Source organism: Oncorhynchus clarkii, chromosome 5 (assembly GCF_045791955.1).
Source record: "Oncorhynchus clarkii lewisi isolate Uvic-CL-2024 chromosome 5, UVic_Ocla_1.0, whole genome shotgun sequence".
Lineage (NCBI taxonomy): Eukaryota > Metazoa > Chordata > Actinopteri > Salmoniformes > Salmonidae > Oncorhynchus > Oncorhynchus clarkii.
Window position 1 is genome coordinate 20,604,895 of NC_092151.1, and position 13,034 is coordinate 20,617,928.

The 13,034-nt window shown below is 47.3% G+C and overlaps 1 protein-coding gene across 1 annotated transcript in view; it reads right to left on the reverse strand.

Annotated features, from left to right (window-relative positions):
- LOC139408496 (seizure 6-like protein) overlaps positions 1–13,034 on the reverse strand; it is a 108,566-nt gene that overhangs the window by 32,711 nt on the left and 62,821 nt on the right. Inside the window, exons 3-7 of the mRNA XM_071152465.1 lie at positions 11,690–11,829; positions 4,466–4,661; positions 610–795; positions 287–458; positions 10–176 (exon numbers count right to left, since the gene is read on the reverse strand). Of these exons, the coding sequence (XP_071008566.1) occupies positions 10–176; positions 287–458; positions 610–795; positions 4,466–4,661; positions 11,690–11,829 (861 nt within the window). The remainder of the gene's footprint in view (positions 1–9; positions 177–286; positions 459–609; positions 796–4,465; positions 4,662–11,689; positions 11,830–13,034) is intronic.

Below are 13,034 nucleotides of genomic sequence, written 5' to 3' on the forward strand. Positions count from 1 at the left end.
TGCTCTTACCCTCATAACGGATGTTGAAGCCTGTATTGTGGTTAGGTTGGTCTGTGATGAACTGAACCCTGACTGCTGGACCCTCACTGATCACCCCTTCAAATGGTATTGGACCACCCCGCCCAGAGTCAAACAGCACCACAGACCCAGCATCCAGACCGCTCCATAACACAAGTCTGGGGGGAGAAATGTAAATGCATTATAGCACAACTCACAACTCGCGCTCTCTCTCTCTCTCTCTCTCTCTCTCTCTCTCTCTCTCTCTCTCTCTCTCTCTCTCTCTCACCTGTCAGTGGGTTTGAGGGCCAGTCTCTCCAGGTGCAGGTGTAGTCTCTGTGCAGTGGGGGCCTCCAGGGACCAGGAGCAGGAGCGGTCATGGGTGGCAGTGGGACCCAGGCGGGGAGAGGGGGACAAGATTCTCCCTACTGTAGCATTTTTCACTGACCCTCCACACAGCGCTATGGAGGAACAGGTGTGATGGTGATGATTAGAGTTGATGTGTCTCCCCAGCTCTGCAGCTGGGCATGTTGTTGCTCCAGGCTGCAGCAAAGCATTGAGATGTGGGTGTGTGTGTTCCTGTGCGTGCGTGTGTCTCCCTCTCCTCCCTACCTCTACAGCTTGGCTCCTTGCTGCTCCAGACAGGCAGAGATGTGTTGAGACAGGTGAGTGCCACTGCCCCCTGCAGGTGGTAGCCCATATGGCAGTGGAAGCGGGCAGTGCCCCCTGGCAGCAAGTCCAGCACGGACACCTCCCCAAAGTGAGGCCTCCTCGGCAGGGCACAGCTCAGACGGAATACTGCCAGGGGGAGAGGGGGAGGGAGAAGGGGATAGTGTGAAAGATAGAAGGTAAAATAAGAGAGAAGAGGAGCAAGAGAGAGAGATTTCCATTCTCTATGCGTTTATCTCAAAGCGCTTATCTTATTTTCACCTTAGTCTATTTTATGCTAATCTATTCAATAGTTGGCTTCCTGGTCTAATTTGATCTGAGATGACTACTATTCTCTCCTCTTCTATCATATCACCTCTCCCTTCTGCTAAATCCTTCTCCCTCCTGTCTCCTGATTCTGCCTCGTCGACCCTACTCTCCTCCCTTACAGCATCCTATGACTCGCATTGTCCTCTTTCCTCCCAGCCGGCTTGGCCCTCCTGTCCTGCTCCGTGGCGGAGTGACTCATTGTAAGCTTACAGAACAGGGCTGTGGGCAGCTGAGCGAAAATGGAGGAAAACTAAACTTCAGGAGGACCTATCATCCTTTCACTCCCTCCTCTCTGCCTTCTCTTCCTCTGTATCTGCTACTAAATCCACTTTCTACCACTCTAAATATCAAGCTTCAGCCTCTAATCATAGGAAACTTTTTTACACCTTCTCCTCCCTCCTTAATCCTCCAACCCTCCCTCTCTGTGGACGACTTTGTCAACTACTTTGAAAAAAAGTTCACGACATCCGCTACTTATTTACTCAGCCTATTGAGTCCAATGGTCTCACTCACAAAGAACTCCCATATGCCTCTTTCTCCCCTCTCTCTCCAGATGAAATCCTGTGACTAGTGAGGTCTGGCCGCTCAACAACCTGCCTGCCCATTTGACCCCATCCCCTCCTCCCTTCTCCAGACCATCGCTGGAGACATTTTCCCATCCCTCATCGACTCCTAACTGACCACTGGCTGCATCACCTCTGACTTCAAAATGTCCCGAGTCGCTCCCCTCCTCAAGAAACCAACACTCGACTAATCTGAAGTCAAAAACTATAGACTATTATCCCTTCTTTCTTTTCTTTCCAAAACACTCGCGGGTGCTGTCTCTGATCAACTTATATCTCTGATATCATTATCTCTCTCAGAACGATCTTCTTAACCCTAACCAGTCAGGCTTCAAGACAGGTCACTCAACCGGGACTGCTTTTCTCTGGTCACGGAGGCTCTTCTCACTGCCAAAGCTGACTTCTCTCATGCTCTGCCTCCTCTCCTGCCTCTCAGGGCTGGGCGTCTCAGGTTCTGCCTCCTTTCCAACCTCTCAGGGCTGGGCGTCTCAGGCTCTGCCTCTTTTCCAACCTCTCAGGGCTGGGCGTCTCAGGCTCTGCCTCCTCTCCAGCCTCTCAGGGCTGGGCGTCTCAGACTCTGCGTCCTCTCCAGCCTCTCAGGGCTGGGCATCTCAGACTCTGCGTCCTCTCCAGCCTCTCAGGGCTGGGCGTCTCATGCTCTGCCTCCTCTCCTGCCTCTCAGGGCTGGGCGTCTCAGGCTCTGCTTCCTTTCCAACCTCTCAGGGCTGGGCATCTCAGGCTCTGCCTCCTCTCCAGCCTCTCAGGGCTGGGCGTCTCAGGCTCTGCTTCTTCTCCTGTCTCTCAGGGCTGGGCGTCTCAGGCTCTGCCTCCTCTCCAGCCTCTCAGGGCTGGGCGTCTCAGACTCTGCCTCTTCTCCTGTCTCTCAGGGCTGGGCGTCTCAGGCTCTGCCTCCTCTCCAGCCTCTCAGGGCTGGGCGTCTCAGGCTCTGCCTCCTCTCCAGCCTCTCAGGGCTGGGCGTCTCAGGCTCTGCCTCTTCTCCTGTCTCTCAGGGCTGGGCGTCTAAGGCTCTGCCTCCTCTCCAGCCTCTCAGGGCTGGGCACAATCTTGGACTGCATCCTACATGGCAGGCCGCTCCTACCAGGTGACGTGGAAAGGATCTGTGTCTGCACCACATATTCTCACTACTGGTGTCCCCCAGGGCTCGGTTCTAGAATCTCTCCTCGTCTCTCTAAACACCAAGTTACTAGGCTCTGTCATATCCTCACATGGTCACTCCTATCATTGCTATGCAGATAATATAGATAACTACTTTCTCCTTCCCCCCTTCTGACACCCAGGTGGCGACATGCATCTTCTGCGTGCCTGGCAGATATCTCAACTTGGATGTCGGCCCACCACCTTAAGCTCAACAAGAAGGAGCTACTCTTCCTCCCTGGGAAGGCCTGCCCGCTCAAAGACATCTCTATCACGGTTGACAACTCCACATTGTCACCCTCCCAGAGTACAAAGAACCTTGGTGTGACCCTGAACAACACCTGTCGTTCTCTGCAAACATCAAAGCAGTGACCCACTGCTGCAGGTTCATGCTCTACAACATCCTTAGCGTACACCCTTACCTCACACAGGAAGCGGCGCAGGTCCTAATCCAGGCTCTTGTCCTCTCCTGTCTGGACTACTGCAACTCGCTATTGGCTGGGTTCCCCTCTTGTGCCATCAAACCCCTGCAACTTATCCAGAATGCTGCAGCCCGCCTGGTTTTCAACCTTCCCAAGTTCTCTCATGTCACCCCGCTCGCATCCATTACAAGACCATGGTGCTTACCTATGTTACAGCAAGAGGAACTGCCCCTCCCTACCTTCAGGCTATGCTCAAACCTTGCAACCCGAGCACTCCGTTCTGCCATCTCAGGTCTCTTAACCCACCCACCACTACGGGTGGGCATCTCCCGCTCAGCCCAGAGGCTGTCTTCTCAGTCCTGGCATCCCAATGGTGGACTCAGCTTACCCCTGAAGCTAGGATAGTAGAGCCCCTGCCCATTTTCCGAAAACATCTGAAACAGTATCTTAAATAATCCTCCCCCTCCCCTCGACCCCCCCCCCCCCCCCCACCCCCAAATAAAATAAAATAAAATAAAAACCTGAACCCCCACCCCCCCACACACACCTTCAAGCTCGGACTCTACTGCATGTACTTTCTATACCTGTGATATGTGGTTGTCCTACCTATCTATTTTTATGAATGAATGCACTAACTGTAAATTGCTTTGGATAAGAGCGCCTGCTAAATGACTAAATAAAAAAAAAACTGAATAGGCCAGACTAATGGATATATGACTGGACAGGCCAGACTAATGGATATATGACTGGATAGGCCAGACTAATGGATATATGACTGGACAGGCCAGACTAATGGATATATGACTGGATAGGCCAGACTAATGGATATATGACTGGATAGGCCAGACTAATGGATATATGACTGGATAGGCCAGAATAACAGAGAGAGGAGAGGACAGGCCAGGTGAAAGGCAAGTAGTTTGCGATGTTAACTCCATCTATCCATTCCTGTCCTATCTAAACTGACACAGACAGTACACCAGTGTGAGATGACAGAGGAAGACATTACAGGTGACACACACACACACACACACACACACACACACACACACACACACACACACACACACACACACACACACACACACACACACACACACGCACACACACACACACACAGCTGCATAATGAGATGAAAACCAATTAATCACAGCTAATCAGTTAATTGATACGACATCCAATCACAGTGCTAATTGATTACAAAACAAGATTAAGTGGTTAGGCCATTAATAGATCAGGTAGACAGAGAATCAACAACCCCTTAGTAGTTAGGACCTAATGAAGGCTTTGAATTGAAAATATGAACAATTTTGTGTGTGACTGTGTGTGTGATTGTGTGTGTGTGCTCACTTTGGTAGTGTAGCTGGAACATGCCTATGCTTCCCTCAGGCGAGGAGCGGTAGTATACTGAGATGGTATTGGTCGGACTTCGGATCACCTGACCCTCCACCAGCAGTGTGTGATTGGCCAGAACCAGCAAGGCCCCGCACTCATCCACCCCTCTGATTGACAGCTGCTCTCCCTCTGACAGATTCACACTCTTCACCTAAGAGAGAGAGAGAGAGAAGAGAGATATTGAGAGAAGAGCGAAGTTGAGAGGAAGGAGAGAGAGGCAGACAGTGAGAGATAAAGGGGAGAGGCAGACAGTGAGAGATAAAGGGGAGAGGCAGACAGTGAGAGATAAAGGGGAGAGGCAGACAGTGAGAGATAAAGGGGAGAGGCAGACAGTGAGAGATAAAGGGGAGAGGCAGACAGTGCGAGATAAAGGGGAGAGGCAGACAGTGCGAGATAAAGGGGAGAGGCAGACAGTGAGAGATAAAGGGGAGAGGCAGACAGTGCAAGATAAAGGGGAGAGGCAGACAGTGCGAGATAAAGGGGAGAGGCAGACAGTGAGAGATAAAGGGGAGAGGCAGACAGTGCGAGATAAAGGGGAGAGGCAGACAGTGAGAGATAAAGCAGAGAGGCAGACAGTGAGAGATAAAGGGGAGAGGCAGACAGTGAGAGATAAAGGGGAGAGGCAGACAGTGAGAGATAAAGGGGAGAGGCAGACAGTGAGAGATAAAGGGGAGAGGCAGACAGTGAGAGAGAGAGGCAGACAGTGCGAGATAAAGACAGTGGAGAGGCAGACAGTGAGAGATAAAGGGGAGAGGCAGACAGTGAGAGATAAAGGGGAGAGGCAGACAGTGCGAGATAAAGGGGAGAGGCAGACAGTGAGAGATAAAGGGGAGAGAGGCATAGTGAGAGATAAAGGGAGAGGCAGACAGTGAGAGATAAAGGGGAGAGGCAGACAGTGAGAGATAAAGGGGAGAGGCAGACAGTGATAGATAAAGGGGAGAAGCAGACAGTGAGAGATAAAGCGGAGAGGCAGACAGTGAGAGATAAAGGGGAGAGGCAGACAGTGAGAGATAAAGGGGGGAGGCAGACAGTGAGAGATAAAGGGGAGAGGCAGACAGTGAGAGATAAAGGGGAGAGGCAGACAGTGAGAGATAAAGGGGAGGCAGACAGTGAGAGATAAAGGGGAGAGGCAGACAGTGAGAGATAAAGGGGAGAGGCAGACAGTGAGAGATAAAGGGGAGAGGCAGACAGTGAGAGATCAAGGGGAGAGGCAGACAGTGAGAGATAAAGGGGGGAGGCAGACAGTGAGAGATAAAGGGGAGAGGCAGACAGTGAGAGATAAAGCGGAGAGGCAGATAGTGAGAGATAAAGGGGAGAGGCAGACAGTGAGTGAGAATTCTCAGAAACCATGTTATAGATACTGTTAATGACACTGCACATCTCTTGTGAGATCTCTTCTTAGAGCTTGACTGCAATAAAGAGGACCTGGAACAGCACCAGTGTTGTGTGGAGGAAGGCCCGAGAAATTGCCAAAGACTCCAGCCACCCAAGCCATAGACTGTTCACTCTGCTGCCATCCGGCAAACGGTACCGGAGCACAGGGTCCCGGACCAACAGACTCCAAGACAGCTTCTACCCCCAAGCCATAGGATTGTTGAATAGCCAGACTGCTAAATGTCAATTAATGGTACCCGAACTATCTGCACTGACACTATCTTGCACTGACCCTATGCACACTCACTAGACTTAATATACACACCATATACACACTCACTAGACTTAATATACACACTCACTCACACATACTACACTGTCACTCCCACACAAATCTCTCACACATTCAAACGCTACACAACACACACACACACACGCATACCAACACAACACAAACAAACAAACATACATACATATATAGCTCCACATTGATCTGGTACTCCCTGTATATAGCTCCACATTGATCTGGTACTGGTACTCCCTGTATATAACTCCACATTGATCTGGTACGCCCTGTATATAGCTCCACATTGATCTGGTACTGGTGCACCCTGTATATAGCTCCACATTGATCTGGTACTCCCTGTATATAGCTCCACATTGATCTGGTACTGGTACTCCCTGTATATAGCTCCACATTGATCTGGTACTGGTACTCCCTGTATATAGCTCCACATTGATCTGGTACGGGTACTCCCTGTATATAGCTCCACATTGATCTGGTACTGGTACTCCCTGTATATAGCTCCACATTGATCTGGTACTGCTACTCCCTGTATATAGCTCCACATTGATCTGGTACTGGTACTCCCTGTATATAGCTCCACATTGATCTGGTACTGGTACTCCCTGTATATAGCTCCACATTGATCTGGTACTGGTACTCCCTGTATATAGCTCCACATTGACCTGGTACTAGTACTCCCTGTATATAGCTCCACATTGATCTGGTACTCCCTGTATATAGCTCCACATTGATCTGGTACTCCCTGTATATAGCTCCACATTGATCTGGTACTGGTGCGCCCTGTATATAGCTCCACATTGACCTGGTACTGGTACTCCCTGTATATAGCTCCACATTGATCTGGTACTGGTACTCCCTGTATGTAGCGCCACATTGATCTGGTACTGGTACTCCCTGTATATAGCTCCACATTGATCTGGTGCTGGTACTCCCTCTATATAGTTCCACATTGATCTGGTACTGGTACTCCCTGTATATAGCTCCACATTGACCTGGTACTGGTACTCCCTGTATATAGCTCCACATTGATCTGGTACTGGTACTCCCTGTATATAGCTCCACATTGATCTGGTACTGGTACTCCATGTATATAGCTCCACATTGATCTGGTACTGGTACTCCCTGTATATAGCTCCACATTGATCTGGTGCTGGTACTCCCTCTATATAGTTCCACATTGATCTGGTACTGGTACTCCCTGTATATAGCTCCACATTGACCTGGTACTGGTACTCCCTGTATATAACTCCACATTGATCTGGTACGCCCTGTATATAGCTCCACATTGATCTGGTACTGGTACTCCCTGTATATAACTCCACATTGATCTGGTACTCCCTGTATATAGCTCCACATTGACCTGGTACTGGTGCGCCCTGTATATAGCTCCACATTGATCTGGTACTCCCTGTATATAGCTCCACATTGATCTGGTACTGGAACTCCCTGTATATAGCTCCACATTGACCTGGTACTGGTACTCCCTGTATATAGCTCCACATTGATCTGGTACTGGTACTCCCTGTATATAGCTCCACATTGACCTGGTACTGGTACTCCCTGTATATAGCTCCACATTGATCTGGTACTGGTACTCCCTGTATATAGCTCCATATTGATCTGGTACTGGTACTCCCTGTATATAGCTCCACATTGATCTGGTACTGGTACTCCCTGTATATAGCTCCACATTGATCTGGTACGCCCTGTATATAGCTCCACATTGATCTGGTACTGGTACTCTCTGTATATAGCTCCACATTAATGTGGTCCTGGTACTCCCTCTATATAGTTCCACATTGATCTGGTACTGGTACTCCCTGTATATAGCTCCACATTGACCTGGTACTGGTACTCCCTGTATATAGCTCCACATTGATCTGGTACGCCCTGTATATAGCTCCACATTGACCTGGTACTGGTACTCCCTGTATATAGCTCCACATTGATCTGGTACGCCCTGTATATAGCTCCACATTGATCTGGTACTCCCTGTATATAGCTCCACATTGATCTGGTACTGGTACTCCCTGTATATAGCTCCACATTGATCTGGTAAGCCCTGTATATAGCTCCACATTGATCTGGTACTCCCTGTATATAGCTCCACATTGATCTGGTACTCCCTGTATATAGCTCCACATTGATCTGGTACTGGTACTCCCTGTATATAGCTCCACATTGATCTGGTAAGCCCTGTATATAGCTCCACATTGATCTGGTACTCCCTGTATATAGCTCCACATTGATCTGGTACTCCCTGTATATAGCTCCACATTGATCTGGTACTGGTACTCCCTGTATATTGCTCCACATTGATCTGGTAAGCCCTGTATATAGCTCCACATTGATCTGGTACTCCCTGTATATAGCTCCACATTGATCTGGTACTGATACTCCCTGTATATAGCTCCACATTGATCTGGTACTGGTACTCCCTGTATATAGCTCCACATTGATCTGGTACTCCCTGTATATAGCTCCACATTGATCTGGTACTGGTACGCCCTGTATATAGCTCCACATTGATCTGGTACTCCCTGTATATAGCTCCACATTGATCTGGTACTCCCTGTATATAGCTCCACATTGATCTGGTAAGCCCTGTATATAGCTCCACATTGATCTGGTACTCCCTGTATATAGCTCCACATTGATCTGGTAAGCCCTGTATATAGCTCCACATTGATCTGGTACTCCCTGTATATAGCTCCACATTGATCTGGTACTCCCTGTATATAGCTCCACATTGATCTGGTACGCCCTGTATATAGCTCCACATTGATCTGGTACTGGTACTCCCTGTATATAACTCCACATTGATCTGGTACTCCCTGTATATAGCTCCACATTGACCTGGTACTGGTGCGCCCTGTATATAGCTCCACATTGATCTGGTACTCCCTGTATATAGCTCCACATTGATCTGGTACTGGAACTCCCTGTATATAGCTCCACATTGACCTGGTACTGGTACTCCCTGTATATAGCTCCACATTGATCTGGTACTGGTACTCCCTGTATATAGCTCCACATTGACCTGGTACTGGTACTCCCTGTATATAGCTCCACATTGATCTGGTACTGGTACTCCCTGTATATAGCTCCATATTGATCTGGTACTGGTACTCCCTGTATATAGCTCCACATTGATCTGGTACTGGTACTCCCTGTATATAGCTCCACATTGATCTGGTACGCCCTGTATATAGCTCCACATTGATCTGGTACTGGTACTCTCTGTATATAGCTCCACATTAATGTGGTGCTGGTACTCCCTCTATATAGTTCCACATTGATCTGGTACTGGTACTCCCTGTATATAGCTCCACATTGACCTGGTACTGGTACTCCCTGTATATAGCTCCACATTGATCTGGTACGCCCTGTATATAGCTCCACATTGACCTGGTACTGGTACTCCCTGTATATAGCTCCACATTGATCTGGTACGCCCTGTATATAGCTCCACATTGATCTGGTACTCCCTGTATATAGCTCCACATTGATCTGGTACTGGTACTCCCTGTATATAGCTCCACATTGATCTGGTAAGCCCTGTATATAGCTCCACATTGATCTGGTACTCCCTGTATATAGCTCCACATTGATCTGGTACTCCCTGTATATAGCTCCACATTGATCTGGTACTGGTACTCCCTGTATATAGCTCCACATTGATCTGGTAAGCCCTGTATATAGCTCCACATTGATCTGGTACTCCCTGTATATAGCTCCACATTGATCTGGTACTCCCTGTATATAGCTCCACATTGATCTGGTACTGGTACTCCCTGTATATTGCTCCACATTGATCTGGTAAGCCCTGTATATAGCTCCACATTGATCTGGTACTCCCTGTATATAGCTCCACATTGATCTGGTACTGATACTCCCTGTATATAGCTCCACATTGATCTGGTACTGGTACTCCCTGTATATAGCTCCACATTGATCTGGTACTCCCTGTATATAGCTCCACATTGATCTGGTACTGGTACGCCCTGTATATAGCTCCACATTGATCTGGTACTCCCTGTATATAGCTCCACATTGATCTGGTACTCCCTGTATATAGCTCCACATTGATCTGGTAAGCCCTGTATATAGCTCCACATTGATCTGGTACTCCCTGTATATAGCTCCACATTGATCTGGTAAGCCCTGTATATAGCTCCACATTGATCTGGTACTCCCTGTATATAGCTCCACATTGATCTGGTACTCCCTGTATATAGCTCCACATTGATCTGGTACTCCCTGTATATAGCTCCACATTGATCTGGTACTCCCTGTATATAGCTCCACATTGATCTGGTACTCCCTGTATATAGCTCCACATTGATCTGGTACTCCCTGTATATAGCTCCACATTGATCTGGTACTCCCTGTATATAGCTCCACATTGATCTGGTACTCCCTGTATATAGCTCCACATTGATCTGGTACTCCCTGTATATAGCTCCACATTGATCTGGTACTCCCTGTATATAGCTCCACATTGATCTGGTACTCCCTGTATATAGCTCCACATTGATCTGGTACTCCCTGTATATAGCTCCACATTGATCTGGTACTCCCTGTATATAGCTCCACATTGATCTGGTACTCCCTGTATATAGCTCCACATTGATCTGGTACTCCCTGTATATAGCTCCACATTGATCTGGTACTCCCTGTATATAGCTCCACATTGATCTGGTACTCCCTGTATATAGCTCCACATTGATCTGGTACTCCCTGTATATAGCTCCACATTGATCTGGTACTCCCTGTATATAGCTCCACATTGATCTGGTACTCCCTGTATATAGCTCCACATTGATCTGGTACTCCCTGTATATAGCTCCACATTGATCTGGTACTCCCTGTATATAGCTCCACATTGATCTGGTACTCCCTGTATATAGCTCCACATTGATCTGGTATTCTTGTGCATTTTATTGTATTCCTCTTGTGTTAGTTAATATATATATATATTTTACTCTGTATCATTGGGAAAGGTTTGTCAGCAAGCATTTCACTGTAAAGTATACACTTTAATTTGGCCAATGTCATAAATACAATTTGATTTGATTTGGAGGGCAGGGTGCTATACCAGCAGACATCACTAGGGGTCAGAGACAATCCTTAGATCAATACAGAGTCAGCAATCACAAAGCAGTCTGTGTGTCCATGTCTGTGTCATTGAGTACATTTACATGCACACAAATAATTCGATATTAAACTATATTTTTATATCGAAAGTAAGCGTACGTTAATTAAAAACACCTGGTTTTCTGAGCAATCTTTCAAATGATTAGGACATGATAAACAGCTTAATCGGCGTTCCAGTGGTGTATCTGATCTGCTCATGTGCTAGCACCAGTCGAGCCTCCCTCTTTAGCGCCAGTGAAGTGAGTTCAGATACAATGTATGCATCTTATAAGTAGTTTTCACATACAAACTTATGCATATAACATCACTCAGTGAAAGCGCATGTGTGTTTGTTTGTTTACCTGTAGCTCGACTCCATAGCCTGTGTACACAGTGACGGTGTATGTACAGTGTAGGAATGTTCCATCTGGGAGGGGGGGGTCGTCAGAAGAGTCTATGTATCCCTCGGGGTCGGAGAAATTCACCATACAGCCAGACACAGCTAGAGATAAGAGGAGAGGACAAACATCGACTTAACAATACAATATTTGAGAAATTTATTTCACAGTGTAATCCAGGATGCTGGTGAGATAAGCACATCTCTGTCTTCAGTGAGAGAAAGGTAAACAACATCAACAACTGCTTTCTGTAAAAGGACAGGGTGTTCTCTGACATTGATGATGCTCTAGTCTAGTCTAATGCAGAGGTTGGAACGGTTCAGAGAACAGAACTGAAAACCAGAAAATAAGGACATTGTTCAAGAAACAGAACCGGGAACGAAAGTGATCTATACTGTTCTGGAACAGAACCGTTATTTTAAAAGCATGGAAACCGGTTAATAAAGTATTGTTTATGTTTCGGGTATATTTCCCAGTCCCACAAACAAACGTGACAAAGCGCCTATGCAAAGTCCTCCCTGTGTCAATCAGAAACTTCTTAGAGTGTCCATGAGTAGGCTACCTGCCGCTACCGCCCGAAGCATAGGCTACTGTAGCCTATTGACGATAGCTACATGCATGATACGGAAGATAGGGAGAGAGATTTTTATTTAGAAAATAATGGATTTGGCCTCCTGAGTGGCGCAGTGGTCTAAGACACTGCATCACAGTGCTAGAGGCATTATCACAGACCCAGGTTTGATCCCGGGCTGTATCCCAACCGGCCGTGATCGGGAGTCCCATAGGGCGGCGCACAATTGGCCCAGCATCGTCTGGGTTAAGGGAGGGTAATTTTCTATGCTAGTTAGGGATACTATAGTTATCACATTTCACATTGGATTTATTAACTACAAAAAGGTAAGACATGTTTTTAATTCCGGTGCGCGCTCTGCATGCACAAGCTTGTTAGCTAGCTGGCTCTGGTCCAATGTTAAGCCAAGTCTCTGAAGTTCAAAGACATTCAAAGTTCCTCCATAGAAGCCGCTCCTCCGTAGGTATAATTCTGTGGGCCTAATTCAGATAATGCATGCCATAACAAGATGCCCTTCTCGCTCTCTCCCGCAAAATGTTAAGTTGCATCTCGTGCCCTACACTTGTCTTTCCATCAGGCCCGTAAACAACTTTAGCATAGCAAACTGCTCTATCCGCACTGATTGGTGAAGTTTAATTTGATTTAATGAGCAAATTTTTTATTTTTTTAAATAAGGATTTCAGAGGTTCAAAAATGAACAGAAAGGAACGATATAAAACTTTACTTTTTTTTGTTCAA